At 36.7% G+C, this 19,084-nt stretch overlaps 1 protein-coding gene across 7 annotated transcripts in view; it reads right to left on the bottom strand.

Moving 5' to 3' along the window:
• Positions 1-1,488: 1,488 nt before the first annotated feature.
• The window catches only part of KIAA0586 (KIAA0586 ortholog), a 125,775-nt gene continuing 108,179 nt past the window's right edge, over positions 1,489-19,084 (bottom strand). For 6 of the 7 annotated variants that reach the window (XM_032622263.1, XM_032622265.1, XM_032622267.1 and 3 more), the window contains 2 exons: positions 9,312-9,377; positions 1,951-2,307 (listed from right to left, as the gene is read on the bottom strand). In XM_032622263.1, the coding sequence (XP_032478154.1) occupies positions 2,156-2,307; positions 9,312-9,377 (218 nt within the window). In that variant the 3' untranslated portion in view covers positions 1,951-2,155. Of the gene's footprint in view, positions 2,308-9,311; positions 9,378-19,084 lie in introns of all 7 variants that reach the window. The other variant, XM_032622264.1, reaches the window with a different exon arrangement.

Raw genomic sequence — 19,084 nt, 5'->3', positions numbered from 1 at the left:
GCCATAGCAAAGAAAAATAGGTTCTAAAGTGAAACCTAGAGCATTTCAGTAACCAGATATCTGAGTGAAGCTTGAGGAGCTGTGACATAAGAAGAAACATGTGTGGACACATTTCTGAGTTTCCACAGGTTCTTGAATCTTCTATCTTCAGTGAGAAAAAACACTCAGACTCTAAGTTTCCCCGACAATGGGTCCTACTAGAAGTTTAAGGAATTCTAAATTGCTCTTCAGTAATTCTCAACCTTGCGTGCACATTAAAATCATCTGGGAAGGTCTTTTTTCTTTTTTCATACCAATGCCTGGGTCCCACTCAGATCAATTAAATCAGAATCCCTGGATATGGAAACCAGGCATTTTTAAAGCTCCCAGAGGTTCTACTGTGCAGCCAGGGCTGAGACGCACCAGAAAAATGCTGAGAAAAGTCAAGGATGACTATAGTTACTGTGTTTGAATTTTAGTTGTCACAGAAAAAATTTTCCAGAGAGATAAATGTCTTTGCTAATGCTAGGCTGCCCTTCTTATATGCTTACTGTCCAGTGTAGGATGCTTATTAAACCCCTCAAGATAATGACATCCACCATTAATTGAGCACTTATGTGGTGCCAGGCACCATGGTGGGTGCTACCCCCAACATAATTGATAATCCCCAGTATCCTGCAAACCAGGTATCAAACCCATTTACCCAGGCAGTTGTGAAGGAGGGGTTTATTTGCCCCATCATAGACCAAGGCGAAGAAACTGGAATTAGAACATACATGTGTCTGATTACAAAGCCATGTTTTATTTTCTTTTAATTTTATGTATTTACACTTTTAAAGTTAACCCAATCACATTTCAGAGGTTTATACACTATAAAGATTTAAAAGGTGTACATGTAAGGTATATAAAAATCCACAGTAAATACAGTCATACCTAACTCCTGTCACTCAACCTCTCTATCACCTAGCCACTCAATCTCCCCCCTCGGAGACCAAGTTAGCTGTTTTTTGTCTATCCTTCCAAAGATATTTAATGGATACATAAGCAAGTATGTGTATGTAAGCATATGTGTATATCCATGCCATATATTTGGATTCCTCCCACCTCATTTTAAATGATGGTAGCATAATTCATACACTATACTGCACATGGCCTTTTTCACTTTAACAATATATCTCAGATATGTGGTATATATATATATAAAATGGAATATTACTCCACCATAAAAAAAAAGAAACACTGCCATTTGCAGTAACGTGGACAGACCTAGAGATTATTATGCTTAATGAAATAAGTGAGACAAGACAAATACTGTATGATACCACTTATATGTGTAATCTAAAAAATAATACAAATGAATGTATATATAAAAGAGAAACAGACTCACAGACATAGAAAACAAACTTGGGGTAACCAAAGGGGAGAGGGAAGGGAGGAGGGACAAATTAGGGGTTTGGGATTAACGGATACAAACTACTATATATAAAATAAATAAGCAACAAGGATTTACTGTATAGCACAGGGAATTATACCCAGTATCTTATAATAACCTATAATGGAATATAATCTGCAAAAATACTGAACCACTATCCTGTGGACCTGAAACTGACATAATATTGTAAATCAACTGTACTTCAATTTTAAAAATCAATGAAAAAAACCCCAATAGATCTCAGAGATAATTCTATATCAATACATAAACATTTTAAAATTCTTTTTTGTGCCACCTAGTATTCAGTTGTACTATCACTTTTTTAATCAGTTCCTTACTGAGAGATATTAGATTGCTTCCAATTATTTGCTCTTATAAAAAGTTTGGAATGAATAACCTTGAGCAACTTAATTTCATAACTAAGTACAGATAATTATATCTGTAGAATAAATTTTTAGATGTCAAAAGTTATGCCCTTTCCACTATTCTACGCTGCCTCAGGATTCTAAGAAATAACACAGACTCATGATGATATCCATTTAAATTATTTTATTTTAAAATGTCACCTAAATACCCAAATTACACTTTTCATTTTAATAAAAGATTAAAAATTGTTTTTCTGAATATGTTGAAGGACCAAAATGGTCTGAGAAGGATCAAAATGGTCTGAGAGATAGTTTTATGCCAGAGAAAAATGACCTCAAAACCAGCAGCACAAATACTGTACTGGCTCTCACTTTACATTCAGAAGGTATCTGTTCCCGAGGACTCTGTGTCCCCCTGGACAGTGCTGATGCTCAGAGACTGAGAGCAGTCCTCCAGGTTCACTGAGGGTGGCGTCACGGACATCTTGGCAGGTGATGTCTGCGAAGTGAAGAGTGGAACTGCTTTACCACCTGTAAAAAGGAGAAACTCCTTCAGCTAAACAAGTGTACCTGAGTATTTACGTGCCTTAAATTTTCCTAAATAATACTGGGGATCAAAAAAGGACTGCATTTGCGATAATTTCTTTTCTCAAGGTGCTCAGAACTTGTCACAGAGGTAAAATACACCCTCCTTTCCACTTCCACCCCTGAACAATTAAGAAACAACATTTTAGAAGTATATGTTATGATCTGAATGTTTATGTCTCCCCAAAATTCATATGTTGAAATCCTAATGCCTAGTGTGGTGGTATTAAGAAGTGTGGCCTTTGGGAGGTGCTTAGGTCATGAGGATGGAGCCCTCATGAGTGAGAGTAGTGCCTTTATGAAAGAGGCCCCAGAGAGTTTGCTAGCCCCTTCGACCATGCTAGTCCCTCGACCATGTGAGGACACAGGAATCAGGAAGAGGTACCTTGATCCTGGATGTCCAGCCTCCAGAACTGTGAGAAATAAATTTCTGTTGTTTAAAAGCCACTCAGTCTATAGCATTTTGTTATAGTAGCCTGAATAGGCTAAGATGGTATACAAGTGCCCAAAGCTGTGGTACAGATGATAAATGCTAGGTAAGACCAAGTCAGGGAGGCAGTTTGAAATGAAGAATTCATTAATATGTTTTAAAAAACCCAGAGTAGACTACATATATATATCTATCTGCATATAACCTAATTCACTCCTCTAAGCTTAAAAAGCACATTGCCTAAGAGCATAAAGAATGACAACTTGGTACTATTTAAGACCACAGAAATCCTCATTTCAAATTTCATGTACTTACCATATATATATAATAATAAGCATCTTAAAAGTAAACTATCCTAAATAATCTTAAAGACATCTCTGAGCCAAGAGTCATAGTAATTTTTCTAAAACTCCTTTATACTTTTAAAATAGTTGTCACAGTAATAAAGTGAAATTTTCCATCAAGTTTTTATAGGGACCACAGTAAAAGAAGTCAGTTTTGGAGATTCAATGATGACTCAATCACAGCTGTTCAAGATGATCAAAATACTTGTAAAAGAAAAATTCCTTTCATATTAGGAAGTCTAACAAAGACTATTTTAATATACCATTCCTTTTTGTTACTTGTATCAATTTATTTTTAATAAAAGAGGAATGTGAAATAAGATTTCATATAATTATAGCAGTACTACAAACTGTAATGCAACAGCATAATCCTTTAAGAAGAAAACAATTATTATATCAATTTAAATAGAACAAATATTTTAAATAGGAAAAGACTTGTTGAAATTTAGCTCTGACAGGATATGATAAAAACTAAAATTAAGAAACTTATTGTTTATAAACTTATGGTTTATTCAATACTTGTAGTCTCTGTGTCTGGAATGATGCCAAACACACTTTAAATGCTGAAAAAATATATATTAAATAAACATTCAAGGGACTTCCCTGGTGGGGCAGCGGTTAAGAATCTGCCTGCCAATTCAGGGGATGTGGGTTCGAGCCCTGGTCCGGGAAGATCCCATGTGCCGTGGAGCAACTAAGCCCGTGCGCCACAACTACTGAACCTGTGCTCTAGAGCCCGCAAGCCACAACTGCTGAAGCCGGCGCACCTAGAGCCCGTGCTCTGCAACAAGAGAAGCCACCGCACTGAGAAGCCCGCACACTGCAACAAAGAGTAGCCCCTGCTTACTGCAACAAAGAGTACCCCTGCTTGCTGCAACTAGAGAAAGCCTGAGCGCAGCAACGAAGACCCAACACAGCCAAAAATAAATTTTAAAAAGAAATAAATTTTAAAAAAAGAAACGATAAGAACTTCTTTTAAAAAATCTTCATAGGGGCTTCCTTGGTGGCGCAGTGGTTGAGAGTCCGCCTGCCGATGCAGGGGACACGGGTTTGTGCCCCGGTCCAGGAAGATCCCACATGCCGCGGAGTGGCTGGGCCCGTGAGCCATGGCCGCTGAACCTGCGTGTCCGGAGCCTGTGCTCCGCAACGGGAGAGGCCACAACAGTGAGAGGCCCGCATACCGCAAAAAAAAAAAAAAAAAAAATCTTCATAGGACATAAGCATTGTTTAAATATTCTGACATTTTACAAAGCTGTGATGCAGAATATACAAAATAACCAAGAGAAGTATCCAAGATCAGAGCTTACCTCGTCAATAAAGTAAAAACCAACACAGGATATAACTAAGGCTTGAGAGCAAAATTAATTTTCAACCTGTAAAATTAAATGTTATCTTCCCCCGATTAAGAAAAATTCCATTCCTTGCATTACTTACGTATCTGTCAAAAACTACACTGATGCCAGATATTCTTCTTTTCTTTGTTATCCAGTTTCACAAAACTGCTTTACATGTGCCTTTATTTTCTACTCTGCACATTAAATTACTGATTAAATTGCTCAGTGATGTAACAAGAGCTATAACTATTTTTTTATTTTGGACCTTGAAGAAGTTTCCAAGTCTCAAGGAACATATTAAATTCAATTATTGTAAAGTTATGCTATTTCTTATAGTTACTGCCTTAGATTTATACAGCAATTAAAATTTTGCAAAGATCTTTTGCCCATCATATTATCTCATCCTAACTAATTCTGGGAGGCAGACAAGGTAAAGGTAACTGAGGCACAGAGATGTCAGAGTGGGCTTTTCCAAAAGCATATGCTCACTAACTAAACATCTATACAAGCCTACTGTATGTGTGGAGCTAAGATGGTGTTGAGAAGATGATACACAGGTGAAAAAGAAATAGTCCTCATCTTCAAGAAGCTTAAAACCTAGTAGTGGAGATAAACATGTAGAGGAATACTTGGTTTAAATTAGGTGGAAGTAGCAGGTGAGATAGGACTTAAAAGATGTGGAAGGCAATGAAGAAAAAGAGGACAACAAAATAAATGATGACAGAAATAAGAGAAGGACAAAGAAAGGTGAATAAAGAGAAAATAGAGGAACACAAAAGGGAAGTGTTAGATAAGTAGGAAGAGACCCAAGAATGAAGAGTCACACAAGGTTTTCAAAAGAGTCTAGTATAATTCACCTAATTCGTAATTGGTAGAGCTGAGACTACAACTCACTGCTTTTTGCCTGATACCAAATACCTTAATTATCCACATAAAAAATTAGTATTTTTAAAGGTTGTTGAGGGAAATTCCATTTTAGTAGTGGTATGTAATGGTAGGGGCAGCTAAGGAGAGGAGCAGTGATGAAGTTTCAAGCACAAGTCCCTTTATGATCAGTCAAGTCTGGGGTCCAAATGAGGTCTATTGTTCAGTCACCTGGGAATGGTCCCATCAAGACTGTCAGTGTGAGGTTTTCGTGTGGGAAGGAGTAAAAGAGGAAGGGGGAGGAACAGAGCATGGATTCCATAATCGGGCAGGGCTAGGCTCATCCATTTGTTAACTCAATAAATATTAACTGAGCACCTATGTGCCAGGCACTGTTCTAGACTCTGGAGATTTCGGCAGTGAAGAAAACAAAGGCTCTAATCTCACTGACATCATATCCCAGCTGGATGTGAAGGGCAAATGACAAACAAGTAAGGAAACAAACATATATTATGTCAGGCGGTGATGAGTGCTATAATGGAAAATAGGTAAGCAGTACGAGGGAGAATGAGTGATAAGGGACTTTTGGAAAGTTACATAACTTCTCTAAACCCTCATTTCCTCATCTACAAAATAAAGGTAAGAGTACCTACCTCAGAGGGTTTTACGCGGATTAAATGGGATAATGCATATAAAGTGTTTTGAATAGTGTTGGCAAATCAAAAGCACTTAAAACAGATTAGCACTTACTTTTATGGAACTGGAAAGAAATTATCCTAAGAGGCAATGACCCTCAGAGTGGGCTGCAAAAGGCAGTCGACTTAGGAGAGAGGGATAAGAATGTGTCACTGAAATACACTAAGAAAAAAACCCCACAGCTTTAGAAGGCCTCCAAATAATTATGCTACTTTTAACTCTAGTAACTGAGGTTTTTTTGGTTGTTTTCTTTTTGCGGTAGGCGGGCCTCTCACTGTTGTGGCCTCTCCCGTTGTGGAGCACAGGCTCCAGACGCGCAGGCTCAGCGGCCATGGCTCACGGGCCCAGCCGCTCCGCGGCATGTGGGATCTTCCCGGACCGGGGCACGAACCCGTGTCCCCTGCATCGGCAGGCGGACTCTCAACTACTGCGCCACCAGGGAAGCCCTAGTAACTGAGTTTTAATCAATGAGTTATATCAATAAAATGCATCACCTTATCTAAAGGTGTTTGTTAATGTACATTTTGGAAAGGTTTTTTGAAGCGCTCATTTACACAAGCTAAACAGTCACAGTTTTAGAGCTTTAAAAGAGGACTTTTTAGACTGGAAACGTTTTTCAAAAGCATCACTGTTAACAGGCAAAAAGAGTCACATTCATATGCAGTTATGGTCCTCACAGAGTTTAATTTGTTTTTAAAGAAAAGACATAATATCTTAATAAATCATCATTAAAGCAAACATAAATTTTCTACCTATATTAAATGTAGTTTGATGCTTTCAAAGTTTGACTTTTTAACTTTCCACAGTCATGTCATTACTCTATGATGTAATTGTTTCAACAGCTGTTTTCAGATTTGTTTTTAAAAAAGGGAGATTATTCCTTGATTCCGTGGGTAGGCAGTACGTCATTTAACCTGGCATGCATTTAAGCAGGAGATGTCACTGAGCGAGACCATGTATTTGAAGCATCCTAAGTCGTATCGGTAAAACTCTTTAGGCATTTGAAATTCAATTTTTTTGCTTTAAAAATATTTAAAATTCATAAAGAAATTTTGTTTTCTATTCTTTGATTGTAAGACTAAGGAACAGAAAATCTAAAACTAATTTATTCTAAGTCATAAAGTAATAATACAAGATTTTTTATGTCCATTTAAGAATTTGCCTGTATATCACATGTGTATTTTTAAAAATACATATACAAAACTTTCTAAAAGCTTTTTAGGTTTAGATAATCCATTTCATCAGCAGGTTTTAGATTCTGACTCTAATCTTCAAACAGTTGGTAACCCATTATTATGTCTCTGTTATTTGCAAACTGAGAGGAATCCAAACAGAGTATTCTCTCCTAAAACAACAGGAGGCAAGCAGAGAAAAGAAGTAAAAAATTTCTTAGTAAGTTCACAGAAGAATGCAGCACCACACACTCCTCACTCAGATTCAGTAACCGCACGTGGTATAAGCCACATAAACTTATGGGATTCTTCTATGAGTTGACGAATAGATAGTATAGTGACTTTAAATTGCCTGGATTTGGGTATTTCTACATGCAGATCAAGATGAGTTTCTTACATACTGCACATTTAAAAATAAAATTAAAAAGTAAACAAAGGTAATAATCTTTAATCAAGTACCCGAAGGATCTGAATCCAGAGTCCATGGATGGGTGACCCAGGATCTATTTGTGAATACCCTGAAACCATATGCAAATTATTTTCATATAAGTACAGTTTGGAAGGGAGGCAGGTAGTCATAGCTATCAATGTCTCTAAGGGGTCTGCGGACCCTAAATACTCAAGAATATGTGCAGATGAATTACACTCTCTGAGTTGTTTCCCCAGCCGTAGTGGTGAAATACAGGGGTTCCTCTCCTGTTAACTGCAGATGCCTTATTCTCTGAAGGCAATGCTACTGCAGCACTTAGGAGACTGCACTGTAATTATTTATGTGTCTGTCACTTCCACTGGACAATATATTCCTTAAGAGCAGGGACTGCAACTTACACTCATTGTCTTCCACGTGACTAGTACAGTAGGTACACACTAAGCATCTGTGACCTTATCTCTTGTATTACTGTTATTTGCTTGTGGGTCTGTTGCTCCTGTTAAATGTGCCCCATGAGGACAACTTTGTCTTGTTTACGTCTGCATTCTACAAAGTTGTAGCATAATGCTAGGTATACACTGGGCCTTAAAATGATTGCTGAACCAAACTGATTTGTTTCTACCTAGAGAGTCTGTGGTTCCTTACGGCTACCAGCTTGCTTAGACTCATCCAGTCTTTAAAATCAACCCTGAGTTCCAGCAAAACAGTTGCTTCCCAGATGTCTATGAAAATGTTACAGTATTTCAGCTGTGTTTTACTGAGTTCTTGAAGCATTTTTTCCTGTCCACCGAGGGTTCATCTACTCTTGCTTAAATTCCTTGTTTAAGCAGCTGCTAAACTATCCTGCTGTATTCAATTCTCCTCACATACTTAACCCAGCCCTACAGATTTTGCAACATCAGAGCTTCAGTGCTTGAGAACAAATACTACAAGCCTTGATGAAGAAGATGCCTGGTCATTCGATGTTATGTATATAGTATGTAAAACGAGATTTGCCTCCGCTTTACAGAATTAGTCAGTATTAAACATTTCTTTCCTTACTTTCATGTTTAAAAGAGTGATTTAAAATGTTACTAGAGTCTCATCCCAAAATGTGTTTTAGAAATAAACACCCTATTACATTTTTTAAGTTTACTATTGCTTCTGTTTTTTAAGTGAGTTGACAAATGCTTATTTTAAAATTTATAATTTAAGATAAAAATACAGCAGTTCCTATAGGAAGAATAAATGTATTGGCACCTGTAAAAACAAGTCCAAATCTTTTTTTCTCCAAAAAGCAATAGTTAACGTGAAAGATTTGTTTCTTCTTATGCCAGGTTCCAGCTGCTTCACTTTGTTTAAAACTGACTTCAAAGTTTAAACAGTGTCCTGTCCCAACAAATAACCTCCCCCAGATGGAATTATCTCGAGTACTAGCCTCAGTGCTCTGAATACCACACCTGCAGCCTTTTAATTCAACATTTTATAAACTTTCCAAAAGGAAATGATAGATTTTTTTTGTCTCCTAACTTTTGGAGAGTTGAGTTTAGTGCATGAAGGGAGTTCTATACCTGGGGTAAGTTTATAGATATTTTAAAAGAATAAAAAATTGGAATTATTTTCTCTACTGTGTTGATTATTATGAGAGAAAGAAAGAAGGAAATGAAAAAAATCTGAAACTTTTAAAGTAAAAAATCTTACCTGTAAATACGGATGCTAGGTACAGACTGGGTTCAATTTGTGTCTGATCCATATCACCTGGTGAAGCTACAGTTAAAAAATTTTTTTCATAAGAAAATCAGTTAAGCATAGAAATAATCATGATTCATTCCTGCTGTTAAAAAAAAACAAAACCCACAAACCAAATGCACTCCCACAGTTACTTTCATAAAATCAGGCAAACAGAAGCCTGACCTTGTGGCCTTAATATAAAGAAGGAAGTTAAACAGCTGAATTTTAATGACTGCCAATAGAATAATACTTTACCTAATAGATTATTATCTTTGTGCATCGAAGATTAGGAAAAGGGGGAAACCAAGGATCATGAAAGAATTTGCATAATTATTTGTATTTAGTAAGAGAAACTCATGGGCCATTTCTTCCAAGGCTAAAAGTTTTCACAGATTCTCTTACTTAAGGATTTAATCATTATAAAAAGAAGTTTAGAATTTCCCTTCTCCCTAGGCCAGCCTGGGGCATATTGCCCAACACAATCCATGTGAAAAAACCAGTAAAGTTGTCAGGGAGCACAGAAGAACACTACCCTGTTAAACCAAAGCCAAATTTTAATATTAAAATGAAATAGGCTGGGGAAAAACTCTTTTTATAGCTAGAGAATTATAAAGCCGAGAAAAGTTAAATAACTGAAGAGAGAAACCTGTGGTACATATAGTTCTCAGGCCAAAAAGATACCCTGGGTGCCTAAGGCATATGCCCCAGTTGATGGCATGCTGTTAACCTCTGCTCTGAAATATAGTCAGTTACTGTTAATAACCACTGTTATTCAGAATGATTCAGAAAAAATTTACAGTATGGTATAATCAGTATTTTCTGATTTTCTCTAAGATAAAAATCAGTCATCTCTCAAGCTTCCTTTATTTCACGAAAATTTCAGGTGGATTTAAAAGAAGATAATTAAATGAAAGTGATTTTAAGCATTACATAGTTCACTAAGCCAAGCAATATATTCCCACTGGTGACAAACATTCATGTTAAACTACTGTAGTTACGCTGTAGGAAACACATATTTAAATGTTAAAAAATTAAATGCATAACAGTTTGTACCTCTTAATCCCCTACACCTATATTGCCCCTCCCCTCTCCCCAATGGTAACCACTAGTTTGTTCTCTGCATCTGTGAGTCTGTTTCTTTTTCGTTATATTCACAAGTTTGTTGTATTTTTTAGATTCCACATGTAAGTCATATCATACAGTATTTGCCTTTCTCTGTCTGACTTATTTCACTTAACATAAGACCCTCCAAGTCCATCCATGTGGTTGCAAATGGCAAAATTTCATTCTTTTTTATGGCTGAGTAGTATTCCACTCTCTGTGTGTGTGTGTGTGTGTGTGTGTGTGTGTGTATGTGTGTGTGTGTGTGTACACACCACATCTTTTTTATCCATTCATCTGCTGAGGTACAAACTATTATGTATAAAATAAGCTACAATGGTATATTTTACAACACAAGGAAAATAGCCAATATTTTATAATAACTATAAATATATTATTACCTTTAAAAATTGTAAATCACTATATTGTACACCTGTAACATATAATATTGTACGTCAACTATACTTCAATAAAAAACTTAAAGGCAATGCAGATTAATGAAGAAAAATTAAAGCTTAAAAAGTATAGTTTTAGAAGAAAATATAATTTTATAAGGGTAAATTTGTAGGCAAATACAAATTACTTATACACCGATAATCTGAAAATTGGCCCAAATGGAGCATCTAACTTTGATAGTTTCTAAAAAACAAATCTTTAAATACAGTTTTTAAATCTTTAAAAGCATTAAAAGTGCTTACTATGATGTTACTATTAGACACTATCTACATTCACTTCCCCCTCTGCCTTTAAGTTTCTGAGCGTTAGCAGTGAGAGAAGTTACTGCTAGGCACCTTTCAGATTCTATATAGCACCTATAGTACAAACATGGAAGCAGAGGTATCAGTACCACCGCAGAGGCCCCCTCCACTGAAGAACCATTTGTTTGTAGCAAGTAAATTAAACGGCAGTCTTCTCTGAGGTGGTTGCCTGGAAGCCCAGAATTCAAACTAATCTATTGTATTATAGTAAGAAATAAGCAACAGCATCCCTTTCAGACTAAACAAAACTGGGTGGAAACTAAGAAAAAGAAAACCTACCTTAGGTCTAGCTAGGGTTCAATTAAAAAAATTTTTACAAATACCTTTGATGTGTTTATTATACTAGGTGCTGTGAAGGCCACAAAGAGTAAGACATTTTGTCTCAATCCTCTTTAACTGGAGGACTTCCCTGGTGGCACAGTGGTTAAGAATCCACCTGCCAATGCAGGGGACACAAGTTCAATCCTGGATCCGGGAAGATCCCACATGCCATGGAGCAACTAAGCCCGTGCACCACAACTACTGAGCCTGCGCTCTAGAGCCCGCAAGCCACAACTACTAAGCCCATGCACAGCAACTACTGAATTTCACATGCTCTAGGGCCCGTGTGCCGCAACTACTGAGCCTGAGTGCTGCAACTACTGAATCCCGTGCACCTAGAGCCTGTGTCCTGCAACAAGAGAAGCCACCGCAATGAGAAGCCTGCACACCCCAACAAAGAGTAGCTCCCGCTCACCACAACTAGAGAAAGTGTGTGTGCAACAACGAAGACCCAACGCAGCCAAAAAAAATAAAAATAAAAAATTAATAAAGAAGGTGCTAAATAGTGTACCCGGATACTTTGGAAAAAAGAGCTGTGATACCTTTTTTAAACCAGTGATTTTCAACAGAGGGTTGGCGTAGGAGAAGTGAAAGTCTGAATCACTTCTGGGGCTTTCTCAAACCAACAAGGGCTCCCTTCTATTCTGACAGGCTCACACTCCAAAGGGGATGTATCCCCCAAAGGGAGTTGCTGCTATAATGGAACACTCTTCTAAATTCATAACTAAATGGGAATTTTATACACTCCATTTTTTTTCAATAAAAAATGGAGAATGTTTTCTCTAATATTCAGGTCCTTTGCTTAATAAAAACATTTTCTTGAAACTTTCAAAAGCAGCTTATTTTTGCTTTATTAAAAAATGAATTTTAACTAAAAAAAATAACAACTATTTCATTAGTCCAAACCAAGTAAATGTTAGTCACCTCTTTACAGCCAACAAAAAGCTAAATTATTAGTAAAATTGTCTAAATTAAAATAACATACAAAATCTGTTATTTTTTTAAAGGAATGTCTCCAATAAGCCACTTCATAGGCTGAAGTAAAATTACTGCAATGCCAGATTTCCTTAAAGGACAAGCAAATAAATGGTTTCCTCCATTATCTTTCTTCATTTTCCCTAAGATGCCTACTTCAGTTCTTTGTATATAGTTGTTCAAGAAATATCCAGCTGACCAATGTTTCTGAAAACTTTATATGGAATGGATATAATACTCTATGATCTTTTATAGATCATTTTCTAGAAAAAATTGCTTTTTTTCCGTTCATTCTATACTGTGGTATGCAAGATAAAAAATTTTTTTGGCAAGTAAATAACAACCAGACACTCTTACTAGAGAGACAGCTGTAAGCTCGAGGCTAAAAGCACAGACTTAGAAGCTAAGCTACCTGAATGCAAATCACAGTGCCAACCACTGTGAGACCTGGGAGAAATACCACACTCCGTGAAGTATCACCACTTTGTGCTTCTATTTCCTCTTCTAGCTCATAGGTTTCTTATGATCATTAACCGGAACGATATATATAAATAACTTAGAGCAGTGCCTACAGAGGCACTCAATAAATGGTAGTTGTATTATTATTTAACCTATGATTATTTTCTAACTTTTCCCAGTTGACAAAAAATTGATCTCATTAAGGCAATCTTTTCAAAATATATTTTGACAGGGAGACTTTTGGTTTAAGATCACATATTACAGCAGTAGAACTACAAGGGATCTCAGAGATGATCTTATCCTTACTTACAAGGAAATCATGATTCAGGAAGGTTCACTGACAAGAAATCAATGTCACAAATTAGTAGTAGGAACTAAAAATCCATAGTAAACAGTTCTTTCCCCACCACCCAACATTTTCATACTCTTCTACCAAGATGTAACTTCAGATATTGAGACCTGTAAGAATAATCAGAAATTATCTGTTCTACTTTTAAAAAATTGTCAATGAAGGAAATATACAGTATGTTGAAGAGCATAGCCTTTGATTTCAGAATTGGACTTGGTTTGACTCCTAGCTCTATCATTTATTAGCTGTGTAACCTTGGGCAAAATATGTAACCTCTCTGAGTCTCAGGTTCCTCAAATATGAAATGAGACGACTATTACTTACCTAATTGGACCGATTAAGGATCTTAGCAGAGTGCATCACATAAAGGAAGTGAACATAGATAGCAGCTACTACATATTGTCATTGCTGTTATTATAACCATAAACAAAACTCTCCTGTACCAAAACTGGGGGAGAATCTTTATCTCTACAATGATTTCTCCTAATGGTTTAAAAAAAAGGCCACCATGTCAATATCAGAGTTGACTATTCTCATTTTTTCCTGTAGCTGCCTCATAACTGTCACTTGCTGGTGACAGGGTTTACTGCAAGTGTGAATACTGTGCTCTGCAGGTGAGGATTAAGGTAGCAAACACAACTTACACCATGGCCAATGTGCTTTGAAAACTGCTTATCAAGTTTGTTGGTTCTTACACTTCCTCACCCTGCTGTTCAAAAGTGAGCAAACATAATACTCATTGGTATTTAAGTGAAAGAATGAGAAGAGAAAATTTCTAAATATTTTATCTATAAATTTCTATTAACATTTCTGTGGAAATTCTGAGTGGATAATATTGACTAAAAATTGAGTCATAAATTACCTATGAATATAATTTATCCTTTTACCTTTATCACAAAAGGCAAATGTGTTAACCTTTATTTAAATGTTTAAAAGTACCACAAAATAAAAACAAATGATCTTAGATTTGGAAATAGAATCCAAGGCTGGGAAAGCAGGGATACTGCTGAAAAAGCTTTAAATGAGGGCACACCAACGGTACCGGGATTGTACCACTTGTACACTATGCTTCTTCCAAACACTCACCGTATTTCAGTACTATAACTTATTTTAAATGGTCATTCAAAATCTTGTAGCTATATGGTGCCAATTTGAAAGTAACCATGTTGTATTTCAAAAAGTGGTATTTAAAAGGATAGGAATCTGGGCTTTATGTTCTACTCTTGTATTTAAAAAATTTTTATTTTTGGTTGAAAATGTATCTTCTGCTCTGTAATACTATCTTTAGTAAGAATCACTAGTATAGCAATACTTAAATCTGTAAATCATTATATTATTGTTTTAAACAAATTCTTTACGTATTTAAGAAAACCATATAGTACTACAGGACTGTTAACTGCAAAACAAGGATATAAAGATGAAGGCCTCCAAAATGTGAATTTTTTTAACCCCCAAAACAAGAGTTTTTAAATAAGTGACATCCAGAATTTGAAACAAATCTAATAAGGAGAAATCTAAAATTAGTAACATTCAGAATAGCTGGTGCTTTTATACTAATTTGAGTTCACTGAAGGAACAAAAAAGGGAATATTATTAAAGTAGTTAAATAAATATAGAAGAAGTTAACACTTTTGAAACAAATACGTTACTCATTGGCTGCATATCTAATAGGTATACAACTCTTGTCAATAATAGGATTTTCAGAAATAGTATCTTGGCAGCATAAAAGCTTATATTCAAATGCCAGGAAACTGATTGGTAATTCAGAAAATAGATGACCCACCTAACCTGAATGCAGACATGATTTATTTGAATAATGTACACTCAATTATTAAGGCTCATTAAAAACCATTTAAGTGCTTGGATGTATTGCTGTGTAGTGTAATGACAAAGAGAGTTCCTGCCTTTCAGGGGCAGGAATGTCTAGAGAGACATTCCAGCATTAAAATGTGGTTGAGAACGGAGAGACGATGTTTTAGTAGACAACTTTATCTACAGGGTGCTTCCTGTTGGTTGAACAGCCTATGACACAGCTACTAAAACAAATTCCTCTCAGATAATCCTTTATAAAAACATGCCATAATGGTTTGAAAACTAAAAGAATCTTAAAAATTACAATAGGTTTGCCTTGTGAAAGAAGCCATACATTCTGTATGATTTCATTTATCTAAAGTACAAAAACAAGAGAACTAATCTATGCTGCTAGAAGTGAGAATAGTGGTTATCCTTTCGGAGGTGGAAGCTGTGTCTGAAAGGGAAAGTGAGGGGCTTTGGGGGTGCTGGCAATATTCTGTTTCTTGAGCTACGTATGGGTTTTACAAGTGTGCTCAGTTTTTGAAAATTCTTTCAGCTGTACACTTACGTGTACTTTTCTGTATGTATATTATACTTCCAGAAAAACCTGAGGTTGAAAAAAAACCCAATAGGTTAGTTTCATCAATTAAAAGATGATTCCCTTAGAGGCTTCCCTGGTGGTGCAGTGGTTGGGAGTCCGCCTGCCGATGCAGGGGACACGGGCTCGTGCCCACATGCTGTGGAGCGGCTGGGCCCGTGAGCCATGGCTGCTGAGCCTGCGCGTCCAGAGCCTGTGCTCGGCAGTGGGAGAGGCCACAACAGTGAGAGGCCTGCGTATCACAAAAAAAAAAAAAAAAAAAAAAGATGATTCCCTTATAGGTTTAAACTGCTTTTCCAACAAATGAAAATGCCAAACAACTAACATTACTAGGTAGGCTTTCACATCAAGTTAACATCAGTAGCAGGCCACACTGCTGACTAAAGACAAATTCCTTCCTATTTCTTTTCTTAAAATCTTGAAAAACCTGTAAGCTGAAATTATTCAGAAGCAGAAGGTGAGCTTTTGCTTTTGTCGCTGTTGCTTTAGTTTGACTCTCACAAGTCTAGTTTGACTTACTACTTAGGATGCTCGATGTTCACAACAATCACCCACTCAATTTAATTGAAAGCACAAACCAATCTCAGTTTAACTAATCTTGAAGGCATTTCTAAAAGCATTTCTAAAATATTAATACATTCTGGTGGTGCAGTGGATAAGACTGCGCTCCCAATGCAGGGGGCCCGGGTTCAATCCCTGGTCAGGGAACTAGATCCCACATGTATGCCACAGCTAAGAGTTCACATGCCACAACTAAGGAGCTGGCAAGCCACAACTAAGGAGGCTGTCTGCCGCAACTAAGACCCGGTACAACCAAATAAATAAATATTAAAAAAAATATTAAAACATCCTGTAAAAGCCACTTAGTTCCTTATTTTGGATACAAAAATAATGCTTGCTGCTTCAGTTCATGTCTATAAAGCAATGATATCATAACTACATTTAAACTCAACTATAACTCTTACTCAATAGTAATTCATATAACTTTAATTATGTGAGGCCACAGATTGTTATAGAAGGTCACTATTATCACATTCTTATAAATGATATTTGATAGCCAACAAAGCTGAAGGCAAAGTAGGTCCCTAATATAGTTACTTAACAGTTTGAATCTAAGAGCTTCTATAATTTACACACAGAAAATCCATTTTCTGAGATGGAAATTCTAATATGAAAACCTCTCTCAAGTTCTGGCCTGTGACTATAGCTAAAAAATACAGTGTATTATTTGTGTAGTCTTTACAGTGGATTTTGCCATATCTAGTCATTCCTAACTAAATTTGGAAACAAAAATTAAATGTGACATAGTGACCAGTTCACTTCCCTCAAGGCCAGACCTGGTAACTTCTGAAAAAGAATGAAAGAATGAAAAATGAGCTTTCAAATACAGGAAGCCACTAGAAAATAAGAACAACACTATTCCATATCCTAAAATTAGAGCTTTAAAGACTTTCTGTTGACTAGTAAGTTTCGGGGTGAGGGGGCAGGCAGGCAAGGGGGAATTTCTGCTCAGTGTACACACGACACCAAGGGGAATAAGGGCCAGTCCAAGTTCTATGTTACCATTACTCTGGGTAATAGTTCCAAGCTGTGAGGCACAGCTGTATGGGCCCTGCCAGCAAGGCCATCGCAGCATGCTTTGATAGCATGGGGCCCTGAAGTGTCAGGATACAGAGAAGGCAGCAGTTGTTGGCTGTGAAAACAGTCTGATACAAACCAGATGGGAACTTACTAGATGGGCAACACAAAGGAAAACAATTGGCTCATTCAACAAAGTCAGGCCCCTGCCCCAGAGAATTCACAGAAGACAATAACAGTCACCCAGAGTTGATGCAAACAAGAAACGGCCATGTGGTTACAGTTTAAAGAATTGTTTTTCCTCAGACTAAACGAAGTTTTGCTTTCTAATTCTTGTATTCATTAACTGTAGTTTGGTGTACAGGCCTTTTTGCAAAGAAAAACATTTCATTTATACAATATGTATTTTTGTGACATCAAGAGAAATATATGGCGGCATAGAAATTTTATGCTGCTTCCTGTAAAGTGTTATGAACATAGGTTAAGCTATTTCAAGAAATTGGCAAATTTAGAAAATGATTTATCAGGCTGACACAGTAATTAGAAAATAGCCAACATAATATTTCCATGACTTCCTAAGTCTGATTTGTTTCAACGTAGGCAGAATAACACAAAGGCAGTAATCACAGACTTTCGGAACTACACTTCTACCTACGTGATTTTTTTCTGACTTTATTAGATGAGACAGTATTATTGCAATTATATTCACAGGAATAAAGTGCCAGTGTTCTCCATAACCTTACTACCGGAGTCTCATCACACTAAAAAGTACCTGTCCATCTTGAGTTGACAATATAACAGGGATTAACAATTAGATTTTAAGATAACTTTTGGCAATAATATTTCACTTAAAGACTTTGTATGTATATATTCCACAACAGAGTTGTTTGTTCTCCTATTTTAAAAGATAGTAAATAGCATTCTAGCTTAAAATGATTCACAGGTAACTGCATCTTTTTCCATTGGAAATCCCAGCACAACCTGGGCCTCTGCATTTACTACTAATTTAAAAACACACCCAAGGGACTTCCCTGGTGGTCCGGCAGTTAAGACTCCACACTTCCAATGCAGGGGGCCCGGGTTTGATCCCTGGTCAGGGAACTCGATCCTGCATACCACAACTAAGAGTCCACATGCTGCAACTAAAACGCGACACAGCCAAATAAATAAATAAATAAATATTTAGGGGAAAAAACCACACACCCCCCCCAAGAAAGCCTTATATTTGTAATCACTATTCTTAGGTGATGAATAAGGAGCCCATCAAAGAAACTCTGAAAATAAGAGCATTTTTCATGTACGTATTTGAACATATTTTATAATTAAGTAAACTGTTTTGTTTCGTACTTTCATAATAAACACATTGGTTTCTTAAAAGAGAAGACATGTATCTGTGGAACTGTGAAAATTACTGTGGTACTTGAGACACAACTCAGGTTTCCCAATTTGCATTTGCTGCACTATCCAGATTATTTTCATTGACTCTTCCCACCCTAAAAACTGAGGCTGAACACGTGAACACACCCTTCCTCAGTCTTCCTAATCTTAATAAATGGCACTATCATTTGCCCAGTAAGTTTCAGACCAGAAATCTAGGAGTAATTAATCCTTGACTCTGCTTTCAATTACATTCCACATCTAATCTGCTTTAATAAGTAATTTTTGAAATAACGTTATTCCTCAGCTTTATCAGGTATATGCCATCAGTACACAGCCTGAACCTGACCACTGTGACACCTCCACTAGGGCACAAGCCACCATCACCTCTCACGTGTAATACTGCAATGGTCTTCCAGTTGATCTCCCTGCT

Source organism: Phocoena sinus, chromosome 2, assembly GCF_008692025.1.
Source record: "Phocoena sinus isolate mPhoSin1 chromosome 2, mPhoSin1.pri, whole genome shotgun sequence".
NCBI lineage: Eukaryota > Metazoa > Chordata > Mammalia > Artiodactyla > Phocoenidae > Phocoena > Phocoena sinus.
This window is presented reverse-complemented; position numbering and strand designations above follow the sequence as displayed.